Genomic DNA, 16331 nt, shown 5'->3' on the forward strand with positions numbered 1-16331 from the left:
TTTGTATTTTTAGTAGAGATGGGGTTTCACCATGTTGGCCAGGCTGGTCTTGAACTCCTGACCTCAGGTGATCCGCCTGCCTTGGCCTGCTAAAGTGTTTGTATTACAGGTGTGAGCCACTGCGCCTGGCCTCTGAATACAGATTTTTTATCAGACATATGATTTGTAAAAATGTTCTCCCATTCTGTGAGTTGTCTTTTTACTTTTTTGATTTTTTTTTGTTTTTTTTTTTTTTTGAAGCACAGAAGGTTTTCAATTTTGATAAAGTTCAATGTATTGGTTTTTTTCTTTTGTTACTTGTGCTTTGGGTGTTGTATCTAAGAAACCATTAATTTAGTGTTGTTTCATTCAGTGTTTTGAAGATTTATTCCTATGTTTCCTTTTAGGAGTTGTATAGTTTTAGCTCTGAACTTAGGTATTTGATCTGTTTTGAATTGATTTTTGTGTGTTGTGTGAGGTAGGGGTCCAACTTTATTTTTTCCTCAGGGAGTTTCCTAAGCAATGGGTGCTTAGCAGGGCAGTACTATAGGCAGGGTGGGAGTGGGGCCTCTGCAGGGCAGTGGCCTCCCTCCCCTCGTTCTGACTCAGCTGGAGGAGGGAGCCTCAGGCCTGCAGCATCCGAGTTATGCAGAGGTACCAGTGGCTTGTTAACTCCACTACCCCCTGGCCTGCTGCTCACTTGCTGGGAGGGAGGATGAAGCGGAGTGCTGGGCAGGGGCTGCCACTGTTGGATGCTCACCTGCTCCCAAACAGCTTCGGGGTCCACAGTCTCAATGCAGAGGAGAGTGGGGGATGAGGACCTTCTCTCATTTAACCACCACACTAGCCCTCTGAGGCCAGGGTAACTGTGCCCCTTTTATAGGTGAGGAACAGAGAGGCTAAGGGACTTGTACTAATAACAGCTAGCAGGGGCAGAGCTGGGACACAAGCAGTGCCCCATCTCAGGTGAGGCTCTGCACAGAACCATCGAGCCTGTGGTGCTTGTTCAGAGAGCGGTGTCCTGTGGATGAGGCCAGTGCCCCAGATTGGCTGATTTGGAAGGATCATGACAACGTAGGCAGCAGCCCATGATGGTCATCTGGGCCAGGCCAAGTGGTTCACACCTGTCACCTCATTTAATCCCCACAGCAGCCCAGTGAAGAGTCCTGTTATCTTTTCTTTTTATGGATGAGGAGATGGAGCCAGAGAGGATGGGCCATGGGCCAAGGTCACTGTCCTGTGGAGCTGGGATTTAAATCCCAACCCTGTGGCCACAGCGCCCTGACCTTGATAGTCTGCTTTCCTGGGGATTCAGTCACTGCCCCTGCCACACCCTCCTCCCCTTGATCAGACCCAGGGCCCCCAACACCCGAAGCAGAACTGTCTGCAGCTAGAGCTTCTGAGGAAGGACTGCACCGACGCAGCCACGATGGTGAGCACCAGCCTGGGGCCTTCATGTCCCTGCCCCTCACCTGAGCCTGGGAACAGCGTGCTGTCGCTCAGGGTGGCAGAGAGACAGTGATGAGAGCGTGGATGCAGAGGTATTTTGCGCGCTCAGAAGCTGGGCTCAAATCGGGCAGTGTTATCATTCATATAAACGCGTCACATGAGCAGTAACATCCAACCGAAAGGCTGGCTGACGGCCCCTGCACACATCCAGCCGCCTGCTGCCCCATCCCCTGCTAGTGTGCTAAAGCCCTGTTTTCTCTTCTGTCTTTATAGTTTGCAGCCATCGGCCCCACTACGGCTCACGCGCTGGCCGCCCAGGGCCTGCCTGTAAGCTGCACTGCAGAGAGCCCCACGCCACAAGCCCTGGCCACTGGCATCAGGAAGGCACTCCAGCCCCATGGCTGCTGCTGAGTCAGCCACCTGTCGCTTGCCCCATGCAGCCTCCCTGGGCTGGGCTGGCTCTGGATGGAGCTGCGCATTGGCAAGGGCTCTCAGGAGCTGCTGCCATCAGACTCCTGCTTCAAGCCTGAGTGGAAGCATCTGAGGACCAGGGATCAGGACCTGACCTGGGGCTGGCCTCAGGCCCACGTGCACGTGACCGCCCTCTATGGAAGCCAGCTTGAACCCTAGCCCTGTGAGAGCTTCCTGTGCCCAGCAGGAAGGAAATCAAATAAACCACACTGGCTGCCCATACTTACTGAGTGTATGGTTACTATGTGCCATTTTCAGTGCAAAGCTGTGTTCAGGGAGGAGAGAGGTATGCCGACCTGTGATAACCCACAAACCCGCTATGAATCGGAAAATTTGCTCTGTATGAAGTAGGTTTATTCATTCTATAAAAAGGACCGTGAAGTTCCTGCTTGTGAGCTATGGACAATTGTAGTTCAAATATAGAGAGACTTGCTTTCCCTCAAAGTTGCAACTGCAGCATTAGATGATGAAACCATCTGATCTCCCAGGAATCTGAGGGGCTGGAGAGGTCAGTATGTACTGAGAAGAGGTTCATGTGCAAATGCAGTGCCCTGTAGAAAGGCTTTGGAAATCTGTTCCCAAATTTCCCTCCCACTTCATTCCCAAAGTTCCCAAACTTCATTCCCAACTCAGCCTGGAATTTAGGCTGAGTTGACTGAAACCCAGACTTGTCTCTTAGTAGCATGTGGACTGGTGGTGGGAAGGCTCTGCCCACATGCCTCTGTCTCCTTGAAAGATCCAACTGAGAGGCATTTGGGCTCCACGTCTCTGATCTCCGTTCCTCATAACAACCCTGAGGAGTGGACATTCCTGGTGGACATTTTTCTGGTGAGGAAACAGACTCGAGGTGAAATGATTTCTCAGGCTCATGTAGCTAGTGAGTGGCAGAACCAGAACAAAATTAAAAGGGATGGATGAGCCTAAGCACTTAGACCTAGACTAACGAAATTCATCAGCCACCTCATATGAGATTCACGCTAGAAGAGAGGTTAGAATTCAGTGATAATTGTTCTCCAAATCTTGATGTGATTATACAGAAATTCTTTGAGAACTGTTCTAAAACTGGATTATGGTGACGGTTCCATGAAGTGACCACTTGTCTCAGAAGATTAAGGAAAATAATTGGGCAAGCACTGTTTCATACACATTTTTCACCTTAGTATCAAAGTGAAATAGATTAGCCCATGAACTAAGAACCTGACTGTACATGAGAACCACGTGATGTGCTTCTAAAATGAAATTGCTCAGGCCCCACCCCCCAGAGATTCCCCTGAATTGGTTTCTAGAATAAAGCCCAAGCAGCAGGAGGTGTGAGACACTCTCCAGCCGCCTCCAGTGTGCACCGGTGTTTGGAAACCGCTGGATTACAGGAATGGGGTCCCCCATAGCTGGAGTGCGATCAGGAATGCCCTCATGCGTGGTGAGGAGGCTGGAGAAGCAAGACAAGCCCGGAAGTGAGGAAAGAGAAATCCAAGCTGTAGGCAGACAGGAGCGGGAGGGACGTGTGGGCTTCGGAAGCACATGTTGTTGGAGGAGGAACCACACCCTGTTGCAGGGCAGGGAAAATAGGATCCTTTTCACAGCCTTAGGAGGTGGGGGACAGAATCAGGGACAAAGGTTCACTAAATGTCTACATGCTAGTAAACGCCACACGTGTGTCCTTTCATCCCCACACAACCCGAAGCCACCTTTTGAAGAGGATGTGAGGCTATCAGCAGTTCTGGCGAAGCCTTGTTTCAGATGGAGTGGGCCGGGGTGTGGTTAAAGATGGTTCTGTTGGGGATTAGGAAGGCAGGGAGCTCGTGCACGGGTGGGAGATGAGCAAAGCAGCAGGTGCAGTGTCCTCGACCGTTGCGTGAGTCGGGAGCCTGGGCTTTCTTTGGCAGTTGGGCTGGAGATTCCTTAGAACATGAGGGCTGAGTAGGCAAAAACCAGTTTGAAAGGGACTGTGGAGAAACCCTGGTTCTGAAGATATTGGTGGGACAGAAGGTAAGGTCTGTAATTGCCCAGCTCAAGAAAGTGAAGCTCAGGGATGTCACACGTCACTTCTCACCCTCCCATGGGACTGCAGTTTCTGTTAAGGACAATAATTATGTTAATCATTCTATGGCTCAATGGCTAGATGGGAGTGAACAGAAGCTGGCATAAGGCTTTCCTTCAAAGATACAACTACAGCATTAAACAGACCATCTGATCTCCCAGGAATCTGAGGGGCTGGGAAGTCAGTATTTACTTAGAAGAGGTTCATATGGCTGGGCGCGGTGGCTCACACCTGTAATCCCAGCACTTTGGGAGGCCGAGGCGGGCGGATCAGGAGTTTAAGACCAGCCTGACCAACATGGTGAAACCCCATCTCTACTAAAAATATAAAATTAGCCGGATGTGGTGGAGGGTGCCTATAATCCCAGCTCTCGGGAGGCAGAGGTTGCAGTGAGCTGAGATCATGCCACTGCACTCCAGCCTGGAAAACAGGAGCAAAACTCTGTCTGAAAAAAAAAAAAAGAGGTTCATGTGCAAAGGCAGAGCCCTATAGAAAGGCCTTGGAAGCCTGTTCCCAAACTTCATTCCCACATTTTAACAGATCCAGCTGTTCCTGATGTGCTGAGGGAAGTTCAGCTCTGAGTTTGTAGATGTTCTAGGTGCCTTTCCAGAGTCAATGTGGGAAGCCGGGTCGAAGCCAGAGTCTCACATACCCCGAGCGGCAAACAGGGCCGCCCAGGACAGCGAGTGAGTCGCACCCCCGGCCCTGCCAGCTCCAGACAGAGTAACGCCCCAGCAGGCTGGGTGGCCAGCCTCCTTGTGTCCCTCCTGGGGATCAGAAGGGACAGAAGGGTGGGGTGGGAGAACACACTCAACAGATGTGCTGCACAGGGCTTTGCCACAGTTGTGTGACCTACATTCCCTCTTCGCATCTGCTCCCACGCGCCTTCCCCTCCAGCTCCTGGACTCAGGAGAGTTGCTGAAGAAGTTTGTGCAGGGGAGGAATAAAGGATCACACAGGCATTTGAGAGCCAAAGTAGAGTGCAACTGGCCCGCCAGGCCCAGGTGGGCTAGTGGTAAGAACTGAAGATGTTCCCTCTGGACCTTCCAGCCACAGCTCATTGGTGGGACATGTTCTCAGACACTGTTCTAAGTTTTATGCACTTTAACTCTTGAGTTACATGTAGTCACTCACTTAATGAGTTAAGCGTTAGTACAACTTCCCTGTGAATAGAACGTAACAAAATAAGAACATTGTGTTGTATACAAGTCTTCAGAAAATAAACTAGCAGGAATCATTTTACTAAAAATTCTAAGAAAGTAGATGACAGGGATAGAGTCTGAGGTGGTCTCAATATTTATTACTCTGGAACAGGAATCCTTGATGTTCAGCAAAGTATGTGGCCATTTGGAATAAGAACTACATTTCCCAGCTTCCTTCACAGGCAGGCATGAGAGTGTGATTAAGCTGTAGCCAAGGGGATGTAGTGAGATACACACCCTTCACATCATTCTTCCTTTTTCCTGGAATACAGATAGAAGAGCTGGAGCTCCAGTAGCCATCTTGAGCCCTGAGATGACGTTGGGGAAAGGAAGTTTTCTAGAACAAGATGACACTATTGGCACAAAAACTATCCCAACTCTAGGCTTCTTGAGTGTAAAAGATACATCAACTTCTATCTTGTGTAAGCCACTATGACTATGAGATTTTTCCTTTACAATCAAATCTAAATGATAAAATAATCAAGTGAATTGGTAGAGTAAACATCAAGATATACCGTTTCTGAGTTTGAATAAAATGCTCTTTAAAGAAAGTCTCGGCCAGGTGCAGTGGCGCATGCCTGTAATCCCAGCACTTTGAGAGGCCAAGGCAGGTGGATCGCTTGAGCCTAGGAGTTCGAGACCAGCCTGGCTGACATGGCAAAACCCCATCTCTACTAAAAATGCAGAAACTTAGCCGGGTATGGTGGTGCACGTATGTAATCCCAGCTAGTCAGGAGGCTGAGACAGGAGAATTGCTTGAACCCGGGAGGCGGAGGTTGCAGTAGGCCGAGATGGCACCACTGCACTCCAGCCTGGGTGACAGAGCGAGACTCAGTCTCAAAAAAAAAAAAAAAAAAGGAAATATTTGGTTACCAGAAGTCCCTCATAAATTTACTGTTGAATCTTTTTATCAAGTTCAATTTTAAGCTGTGTATTTGCATATTATTTATAGATTTATGCCTTGTGCAATTATATAAAGTGTTTGAAAAGCAACTGAAACAACAAAAAGACTTCAGCAGTAGAAGAGTTCTCATTTTCACGAAATATTGATAAAACCTACAAAAGCTGCAGGAATGCATTTGCTCAGACAGTTTTCTTTCATTCTTACTGGTAAGCACTCTACTGATGGGAAGGTGTGCACAGTCCTTACAGGAGAAATGTATGTCTTTTATCGTATTTATCTTGTTAAAAGAAAACCTTAGACAAATTACATTTGAGAGAGTTTGATTGAGCAAAGAATGATTTGCGGATCGGGCAGACCCTAAACCAGAAAGGCTCAGAGAGGCTGCAGCGCTGCCTTGTGGTTGAAGATTTATGGACAGAAAAAGGAAAGTGACTTGCAGAAAATGGAAGTCAGATGCAAAAACAGCTGGATTGGCTACAGCTTGGCATTTGCCTTATTTTGAACAGCGTTTGAGCTGTTGGCCACCTTTGATTGGCTGAAATTCAGTGATTGGTACAAGAGTAGGTTAGAGCCTGTTTACACACCTAGGACAGAGCCCAAGCTGTATCCTACGAACAGGCTGTAACCTACTCTTGTGCCCATAGCTGTAACTATTTAGGTTACAGTTCACTGTATACGGAGAATTCTTTAGGCTGGCCTTAAAACATGTAAGGAGGCAGCTTCAGGCTCAACTTAACGCTCTGAATTAAGAGAGACTTAAACATTTCTCTTCAACATCTCATTTAATCCTCAAAATAGCCCTATCAGGTGGGTCCTACTGCCTCCATCCTAGAGATAAGAAAAACTGGACTTGGAGGAATTTAATGCCATACACAAGGTTAAGTGAGGTGGAGGCAGGTTCGAACTTCGCTGACCAAGGGCTGAAGGAGAGTTAGATGAGGGGGTGTTCCCACGGGAACGCTGGACTCCACCTCACCTTGGCAGGGTTCCCCCCAGGGCTGCAGGATGGGGGTCGTGTTCCTCAGCATGGCCTCTAAGCCCCCTTCTCAGCCTGGCTTGACTGCCCACAGCCCACGTGTGTGCGCAGCTCCAAACCGTGGCCACTCCACTTCTCTGACATTCTGAGACCTTGTTCTCAGGGCGTTTGTGGGCCCCTGAGAGCTGGACCTGTGCTTGTCCCTGCCCCCTGAGCCCCTAGCAGAGGCCTAGGCCTCACAGGTGTGGAGGATAATGATCAGAATCCCGCCTTGCCGTCAGCAATGCTTTTCCCAGATGAACTTCTCAGCCCCAGCAGCAAATCATGAGCAATATTATTTATTTCTCAGAACATGTTACACGTTGTTTGTTAATCACCGGCATGAAGCTATTGACTCTACCTCCAGCAGCTGCAGCAGCACTTTCCTCAGTGGTGAACACATCTGGAGGCGGCAGCTCAAACTCTCCTAACGGATGGGAGGCTGAGGCTGCGAGGACAGGGAGAGACGCCTCAGCGTCAACCCGCTTTTGGCGGCAGGACAGGAATTGGGCCTGGGCCTGAGATGGTTCCTTCCTACACCCTTCTCCAGGGTACCATGTCCACCTTGAAGCCTCTGGACCCTCTGACATGTAACCTGTGCCCCCTCCCCAAGCCAGCAAAGAGACCCAGGCACAGTGCGGTTATGGAAGCAGCTGCTGCTTGTTCTCAGCCTGATGGGTGTCCCTCGGGGTGGCGCATGTGTAGCAGCTTTTCAGGAGTATGGGCGGTGATGGGAGCCAGGGGCCACGTGGTGCAGATGGGAGCGAGGCCAGCAGATGGGTCCAGCAGCAGTAGGTTGAGCTTTGCCGTGTAACCTCGGTGACAAGGGCTGTATTCTGCATGGAAAATGCTGCATGATTCATACCCACGGGGCCTGTCACCAAGCTGAGTTACTGAGTTACTTTACTGAGTGTTCATCATGTGACTAAATTTCTGGACCTGGGGAGTTGGTAACTTTTTCCTCACCTCTCACCCAAACACCCCCAAGTCCTGTAAAAATTGCATTTCCAGGGGCAGAAAGGAGTCCCACGTAACCAGCCAGATCCCATCTCTGAGCCAGGCCAGACCGCTTCCTCCTCCCTCTGAGTCTGATCTGCTTCTGGGGTTCCCTCTCTCGATGTATTATGGTTCTCCAGAGAAACAGAACCAATAGGATAGATGGAGAGAGAGAGAGAGACATACTAGGGGGCACTTAGGGGAATTGGCTGACAGAATTCTGGAGGCCGAGGAGGCCAGCATCTGTGGGCTGCAAGCTGGAGACCCAGGAAAGCCAGTGCTTGCAGTTCAGCCTGAGCCTGGAGGCTGAGAGCCAGGGAGCTGGTGGTGTGATTCCCAGTCTGCGTCTGAAGAAGGCCTGGGGAGAAGGCGCCGCTTCTGTAAGTCCCGGGGTCTGAGGGCCCAGGAACCTGGATGGACAGGATTCAAGGGTCAGAGAAGATGAATGTCCCAGCTCAGGAAGTGGGAGGATTTACCCTTCCTCGGCCTTTTCGTTCTCCTCGAGCCCTCAGTGGACTGGATGACACCTGCCCGCTGGTGAAGGTGGCTCTTCCTTACTAATTTAAATGCTCATCTCTCGCGGAACACCCTCACAGACACACCCAGGAACAGTGTTTTACCAGGTCTGTGGCTGTCCCTTGGCCCAGTCACACTGACGTACAGAATTAACCATTGTGCTTGGGAAATTTCAGCTTCTCCGCTGGTGTCATTGCTGTTGCCCTGGCAGCGGCCCTGAGAAGAGCTGGGTTTGACCAGCAGACTGAGGGCATCTCCTCTTCAGAGGGCCCCACTCTCAGAGCAGAACCAGCTGGAAGCTTTCCGAGGGTTACTACCCGCAACAAAGAGCATCATTCTCATCCGGAGGCCCCGGGAGGCCCGGGTGTGCCTCGGCAGAGAAGTGCAGGCGGGTAGTGAGCGGGGCCTCCCTCCCGCAACCGCTGAGCAGCCTCCACGTGCATCCTTTGTGGGGAGGAACAAGCCCCAGACGCAGACCCTCGTGTGTATAAAACACAAGCAGATCTCCCCAGGGAGGCCGAGGGTCCTACGCCAGCCCGGAGATGGGGAAAAGGGTTTATTTGTGGATGAAAAGGGACCAAAACGCAGTCTGGACAGAAGGGAATCAGGACAGACACTGGGAAGAGTCTTTCCGTCTCACAGGTGCACTGTGCAGCTGGAAATGACAACAGGCCTGCCCTGGTGCTGATGGCATCACTCCCCAGCATCTGGGCCCCCTGAGCTCTGCTCACTTTCAGTCAGAACTGACCCCTTGCTGAACATAAGGCTCAAAGATCTCCTGTGGGAATGACTGTTTCCAAATATTATTGTCCAACTGTACTAAGAATATGCAAATCCAGGCCGGGTGCAGTGGCTCATGCCTATAATCCCAACACTTGGGGAGGCTGAGGTGGGCAGATTGCTTGAGCCCAGGAGTTCAAGACCAGCCTGGACAACATGGCAAAACCTTATCTCTACAAAAACATACAAAAATTAGCTGGGCATGGTGGCTCACACCAGTAGTCCCAGCTACTTGCAGGAGGCTGAGGTGGGAAGATCACTTGAGCCAGAGAGGTCACAGCTGCAGTTGAGCTGTGGCTGTGCCACTGCACTTCAGCCTGGGTAACAAAGTGAGACCCCATCTCAAAAAAAAAAAAAAAAAAAAAAGCAAATCCATTTTATAAATGATGAATGTTTTAGAGGAAAAAAGTTTCAATTATTCCACTGACAGTTAGGTTATGCATCTTGCATCTCATGGCTTAAAAGAGATTCTAGAAGCTCCAAGCCAAACCCTTGCCCAGTCTCAGAAATGGAACCAGTTTGTTGCAGGAGCCCCCATCCCTCACGTTGTCTTTCTTGTAGGTCACGTGTCTTCCTCTGTCGTTTTCCCTCCTAAATCCAATTGATTTCCTTGAAATCCAGTTAACCTGGAATGAGCAATTTGTTTAATCAAACATTCTCAGCCTTGAGCAGCCAGTACATTCCAAAGCTTAGTAATAATGGGAGAGAAGAATCCTCCAAAAGAAGAGCAAATGTCCACATGGTGAACATACTTCCCCAAGTCAAGCACCCAAGCTGCATGAGGCCACCACACCGTAGAGTTTCTTAAAGAATAATAACTTTCCGTCATGAAGCCCTCAAGCCTATGACCCCTGTCTTAGTCCATCTGTGGTGCTATACCAAAATACCTGAGACTGGGTCATTTATAAATAATGAACACATTTTTTTCACAGTTCTGGAGGCTGGGAAGTCCAAGAGCAAGACCTGATGTCTGACAAGGGCGCGGTTTCTGTTGCCAGATGGTGCCTTGAACACTGCGTCCTCATATGGCAGAGGGGCAAAGGGCTGAACGCGCTCTGAAGCCTGGCTTCTAAGGGCAGGAGGGTAGAGCCTTATGATTCAATCACCTCCTCAAGGCCCCACCTCTTAATACAGTTGCACTGGGGATTAAGTTTCAACATGAATTGTGGAGGAGACACGAACATTTAAGCCACAGTAATCCCCAAGGGGAATCATCTTACCCCCACTGGGGAGAGCTGTCATGCAAGTTTTCAGATTCGACTTTCAGAAGCACCGTCTTTGACCAGAGCTGGTGGAATGGACAGAACTGCCAGGCTTCAAGCAGAACAGGGATCATGGTGGGCGCCCAAGCTCCTCCTGAGCACCCCTTCCCAGCATGCCAGGTCCCGCCTTTCCCCCAGAGCGCTGGGTGTGGGCCCAATGAGGAATGGATTCCCGGGGTCACAGCGCAGGACTGTGCCTTCCCTGGGAAGCCCGGTGTCCTGGAGCCCAGGAAAGTGTCCTAGGGTGCGGCACAGTCAGAAAAACACGGAGGAGTTGACGATAGCCAGAGGGTTTCACCCCAGGAGACACAGCCTACACCAACCTCAGAACTGCACAGAGGTTCTTTAAAAAGTAGCCACTCCTGGCATTGTTCATTCAAAATGTTCCAGCTGAACTTACGGTGAACCCAGACTCCTCATTTGTCCTACGGGTCCTTCCCCATCTGACCTTCACCTGCTCCTCTCCATCCTCCCCTCCCAGCTCACTCCTCCCAGTCACGTCCAGCCAGGCTGTTCTTTCTTCCCTACTATTGTAGCTTTGCCCAGCCGGTCCCAGCCTCAGGGCCTGTGCACTTGCCCTTTCCTGGCCTAAAACATATGCCACTCGTGAATCCCAAACCCCCAGTTACATGTGACTGAGTCCCTCTGATCTTTCTACTATTGCCCAGATTTCATCTGCACAAGAGGTCTTTCCTGCTCACCTGAATATTCACTGTTCCCCATAGACACTCACTTTCCCTAGTTCTATTCCTAGCACCCGTCACTATTGGAATTTTTCATTTCTTTTTTGCTCATTGTCTGTCTTCCCTACTTAGAATCTACATTCCATGAGGGTAGGTGTGATGGTTAATACTGAGTGCCCACTTGATTGGATTGGAGGATCCAAAGTATTGATCCTGGGTGTGTCTGTGAGGGTGCTCAGTGGGCTGGGACAGGCAGACCCACCCTTAATCTGGGTGGCACCATCTAATCAGCTCCCAGAATATAAAGCAGGCAGAAAAACGTGAAAAGACTAGACTGGCTTAGCCTCCCAGCCTCCATCTTTCTCCCCTGCTGGATGCTGCCTGCCCTTGAACGTCAGACTCCAAGTTCTTCAGCTATGGGACTAAGACTGGCTTCCTTGCTCCTCAGCTTGCAGACGGCTTACTGTGGGACTTTGTGACTGTGTGAGTTAATACTACTTAATGGATCTACCCTATTCGTTCTGTCCCTCTAGAGAACCCTGACTAATACAGTAGGGAATGAATCCATCATGTTCATTTCTGTATTCCCTAGGACAGTAATAAGTATTTGCTGCATGATGACTGAATGAATAACTAACGGATAGCCCTACACAGGCCTGTGCACACCTGCTCTTCTTGGAGACCTTTGACATAAAATTCTAAGTTTTCATCTGCAAAATCACAGTGCCCAAAGAACTTTAATTCATTTCCTGCAAGCTCTCTGGATACTGGGGTAGAAATTCCTGCAGCAAACCTGAACCTCTGCTTGCTTTTGCCTCCCCATACTCTGCCTTTCCCCTGCCCTTTCCCTGCCCCTGAGGGTCAGCCCCTGCGGGCATCTGTGTGACCCACCAAGAAGAGAGGAGAAACAGGAAATACTCAGGGAAGTGGGAGATGAGGAGGCTGCTGTGCAGCGCAGGAGCCCACGGAGAAGGGGCGTAGTCGTGAGTTTAAAGGAAATAGATGAGCAAATGTGTGCTCAGCATGATGGAGGGGACAGAAAGCCAGATCTGCCCAGGGCACGGCCCCCAGTGCAGGGGTGGTGGGAGGCTCTCTGGCAAGGGCTTGGTTGGCGTCTTTGGGATCTGAGCTGGACAGAGTAAAAACCAAGGATCCAAGACAACATAGGTGGGTGAGGCAGAAGGACCCTCAGGACCCTCGGTGCAGTTGGGGCTCAGAGGACCATGTGATAGGGACAAGAGGGTGAGAAGCTACGAGAAGAGCCAGCGGTGGGCATCAAGGGCTGCCTATGCCTGCAGGATCAGAGGTGCAGCAGTCCAGGGGGTACCAGGGCTGGGCCGGGCCAGGCCATGGGTGACTCCAGTGGAGTGGAGGTGAGAATCTTCAGATCACAGTCATGGAGGGGTAGGTCAGAGCAACGCACCAGTCATTCACGGGGATGCCAGGGTCAGTCAGGACAACGGAAGCACCTGGAATACAGGAGAACTCTGCAAGAAAAGGGACGACGGCATCTTGGGGAGAGAACAGCCACTAGGAAGGCTGGAGGTGACCCAGAAAACTGTCATGAGGCTCACAGGAGCAGGGCGCTTCCCTGAGTGGAGGCAGCCATCAGGGACGGGAACACGCATCCTGCTCCTTGACCTGTGCAGCCTTCACCAGAGAGAGAAGGGCAAGCCGTAGTCTCTACTGGAGACAGGTCTTAGGGAACGAGGAGCATGTTACGGGTCCTTCCGGGGACAGACTAAGCGTTTAGTGGCCTGCATTAGGGTTGTCTGACTGCTGCACCCACCAACCCCAAATCTTAGGCTCCAAGCAATAAAGTTGTTTCTTGCTCCTGTCACAGAGCAGTCAAGGGTTTGAGGGTGGCCTTCCACAAGGGGATTCAGGGATCCAAGCCGCTTCTGCTGGATGCTCTGCATCTGGTCAGGAGTTGAGGGAAGAAATCACAGAGAATACGAGGGTGGTCTTAGAGTTCAGGCCTGCAAGCGGCACACATCACTCTATCCATTTTTCTCCCCCCTTTTTGAAACAGGGTCTCATTCTGTCATCCAAGTTGTTGTGCAGTGGCGTGATCTCGACTCATTTCAGCCTCAGCCTCCTGGGCTCAAGTGATCCTCCAGCCTCAGCTCCCCCGTGTAGCTGGAACTGTTGGCATGCATGCCACCACACCTGGCTAATTTTTGTATTTTTAGTAGAGATGGGGTTTCACCATGGTGCCCAGGCTGGTCTTGAACTCTTGCTGGTCTTGAACTCCTGGATTCAAGCAATCCACCCCCTTGGCTTCCTAAAGTGTTGGGATTATAGGTGTGAGCCACCACATCCGGCCCATGCTGAGCTAATTTTTAAACATTTTTTGGTAGAAATGAGGTCTCACTGTGTTGCCCTGGCTGGTCTCAAACTCCTGGTCTCAGTCCTCCTGCCTCAGCCTCCCATAACACTGGGATTATGGGTCTGAGCCAATGCACCTGGCTTCTCCATATTTCTATGATTCTCCATATTCCCATGGACAGCTGTGGCCCAGTCAGTCTGCACTCTCTGGAGGATGTCTGCTCAAATAAAAGCCCAGTTCAGGGAAGGTTCTGTCTTCAGGATCCCAGAAAAACTTGAGGCTTCTCCATAAGGGGAAAGTGAGTGGGCCGAGGTGATTCTAGTTTATGCTCGTATACAAATCTCTACCCACAGAATGGGACACTGTGCAGTCATTAACTGGAACGATAAATACTTACATTCAGAAATAGAAAAGTGCCTGTAACATTGTGCTGACTTGAAAGGAATAGAGAATAGAGTTCATATAAAATGAGAGATACACACAAATACTTCTCTAGGCACCTGTGCATATGTATCTGCAAGAATATTCACTGAAATGTCACCACCAGAATCACAGAATTTCTTCTTCATTCTCAGTACTTTTACAATTTATACTATCTACTGAGAAGATCTCCTTTATATAAAGAGAAACAAAAAGAAGAAAAGCCACACAAAAAAGTCTGAGAAACAAACTAAAACTCTCCAAACCCCAGTTCACCAAGAAAAAAAAAAGCGACCCAAACTGTAAGCAAACTAACGGTCAGCGTTTTTAAACTCAGGCTCAGATCTGAGAGGCACGTTGTTAGGGGTGCAGTCTCATGCCTCTGTTAATTCCACAGCTCATTTAGTAGCAAACTTGCCCACAGTACATCTCCATAGAAATGGAACCCACAGGCACTGGCAACTGTAGGATGTCATTACCCAAGGAGGTGGCAAACTCCGGAGGCTGAGAGGAGTTCTCACACCAACAAGAAAGGTGAGCCTGGGGTCTTCAAAGGCAGCACACCCATGGCCTGCCACGTGGCCTCCTAGTGGGCACACTTCAGGGCTGGGTGAGAAATGCTTGGAAACCTGGGTGCTCCCTCCTGGGTGGCTTATAAAAGCCACCCTAGGTTCTGCTCCTTAAGGAGAGGTGACGGGGACGGGGACAAAGCAGGCAGGGAGGGCAAGGGTTCAGACCAGGCCAATGCTCGCCGCCTCCATCTTCCGTCCGACACTGCTGCTCTGCTGGCTGGCTGCTCCCTGGTCCACCCAGCCTGAGAGCCTCTTCCACAGCCGGGACCGCTCGGACCTGGAGCCATCCCCACTGCGCCAGGCCAAGCCCATTGCCGACCTCCACGCTGCTCAGGTAGGAGGAAGCTGGAAGAATAGCAACACCCCCAGGCACACACACGTGCACACAGGCACATGCACATGCTCGCACAGGCACAGGCACGTGCACACGCACGCACAGGCACAGGCCAGGATGCCGACTGTGCAGAGGCAGAGAAGGGCCACACAGGCTGGGCTGGGAGGGAGGAGTGGCTCCTGTGGCTCCTATTGAACAACCATGAATCCATGCTTAACCTGATTTGACAACCCCACAGGTCAGCCCTAGTGAGAGAGAAATGTCCATGCACAGACAACAGACTCAAATGCCAAGTGCCTTTCCAAAGGCAAGCATGTGATACTGTAGTGGCCAAGGCACTGTCCGAAGGTTTTCTGTGGCTGCTCACCATGCCAGTCTCTGGATGTAGAGAAGGGGACAGCCCTGCAAGGTTCCCCAACACTGCAGTAGTGAGGATCCTAACAGAGCTGTCTGGGGTGGCATCTGTGGACTTCACCTGAGTCTGTGGTGAAGCACCCAGAGGTCCAATGCAGCCGATCCCCTCCTCCAGAGAGTCGTGGTTGGGGGCAGGGAGTGGACCCATGAGGCCCCTTGACCTGCCCTGGCACGTGGTCCTGTGGTCACCATAGGCCAGGAGCTGATGCTCAGGGTCAAGTCCAGTCCCCAGCTCCCATGGTGCCCCAGAGGCCAGGGCAGAGAACAGGAGAGCCGCCCTGTAGCCAGGCCCTCAGCACCATGGAGGCCGCCGACCTCCCTCCCTCTGTGCGGCCATGAGGAAGCCCCCAGGGTCCTCAAACCCAACCACTGCCAAGCCCCTCAGTTCGAATTCCCAGCTCTCAGGACATGCCTCACCATGGCCTTCTCTGCGGTGTGGCCACGCCCGGCCTTCCTTGGCACCCCCACCTGCCCCCCACGACCTGTCCCGCATGGCCTCGGGGAGCGTCTTCCCCTCTGCGCCGACTTCTTACCTCCTCCCGGCACTCGCCCACCCCGCTGCCCAGGTCTCCTGCTCCTTGGGCCCTGGGGTGCCTCTGACTCAGCCTGGTGCCCATCCAGGGCCCGCACTCAGGACGGCGCCCAGGACTCGCTCCCTCTCTCCTGTCTCTGTCTCTCACTGCTGCTCTCTCTGTATCTCTCTCCCTATTTCTATTGCTATCTCCATCTGTTTCTCCCTGGCTGTCTCTCTGCTTCTGTCTGTCTCTATCTTTGTCTCTCTGTCTGTCTCTGTGTCTCTCCCCATGTCTCTGTCTCTCTAGACTCAGGGGCAGGGCAGCCCGGGAGGGCCCGGACGGAGGCGGCCCAGATTAGGGTGCCTTTCTCTCCCACAGCGGTTCCTGTCCAGATACGGCTGGTCGGGGCTGCGGGCGGCCTGGCGGCCCAGTCCCGAGGGGCCGCCGGA

The 16331-nt window shown here is 51.3% G+C and overlaps 2 protein-coding genes across 3 annotated transcripts in view; both read left to right on the forward strand.

Annotated features, from left to right (window-relative positions):
- Positions 1 to 2129, forward strand: part of UROS (uroporphyrinogen III synthase) — a 35773-nt gene extending 33644 nt beyond the window's left edge. Inside the window, exon 10 of one of the 2 annotated variants that reach the window (XM_011930194.1) lies at positions 1702 to 2129. In XM_011930194.1, coding sequence (XP_011785584.1) covers positions 1702 to 1839 — 138 coding nt within the window. In that variant the 3' untranslated portion in view covers positions 1840 to 2129. The remainder of the gene's footprint in view (positions 1 to 1701) is intronic. The other variant, XM_011930193.1, reaches the window with a different exon arrangement.
- A 12662-nt stretch (positions 2130 to 14791) lies between these two features.
- Positions 14792 to 16331, forward strand: part of MMP21 (matrix metallopeptidase 21) — a 9392-nt gene continuing 7852 nt past the window's right edge. The window contains exons 1-2 of the mRNA XM_011930298.1: positions 14792 to 14953; positions 16261 to 16325. Of these exons, the coding sequence (XP_011785688.1) occupies positions 14792 to 14953; positions 16261 to 16325 (227 nt within the window). The remainder of the gene's footprint in view (positions 14954 to 16260; positions 16326 to 16331) is intronic.

Source organism: Colobus angolensis, unplaced genomic scaffold (genome assembly GCF_000951035.1).
Source record: "Colobus angolensis palliatus isolate OR3802 unplaced genomic scaffold, Cang.pa_1.0 Scaffold85, whole genome shotgun sequence".
NCBI classification, from domain to species: domain Eukaryota; kingdom Metazoa; phylum Chordata; class Mammalia; order Primates; family Cercopithecidae; genus Colobus; species Colobus angolensis.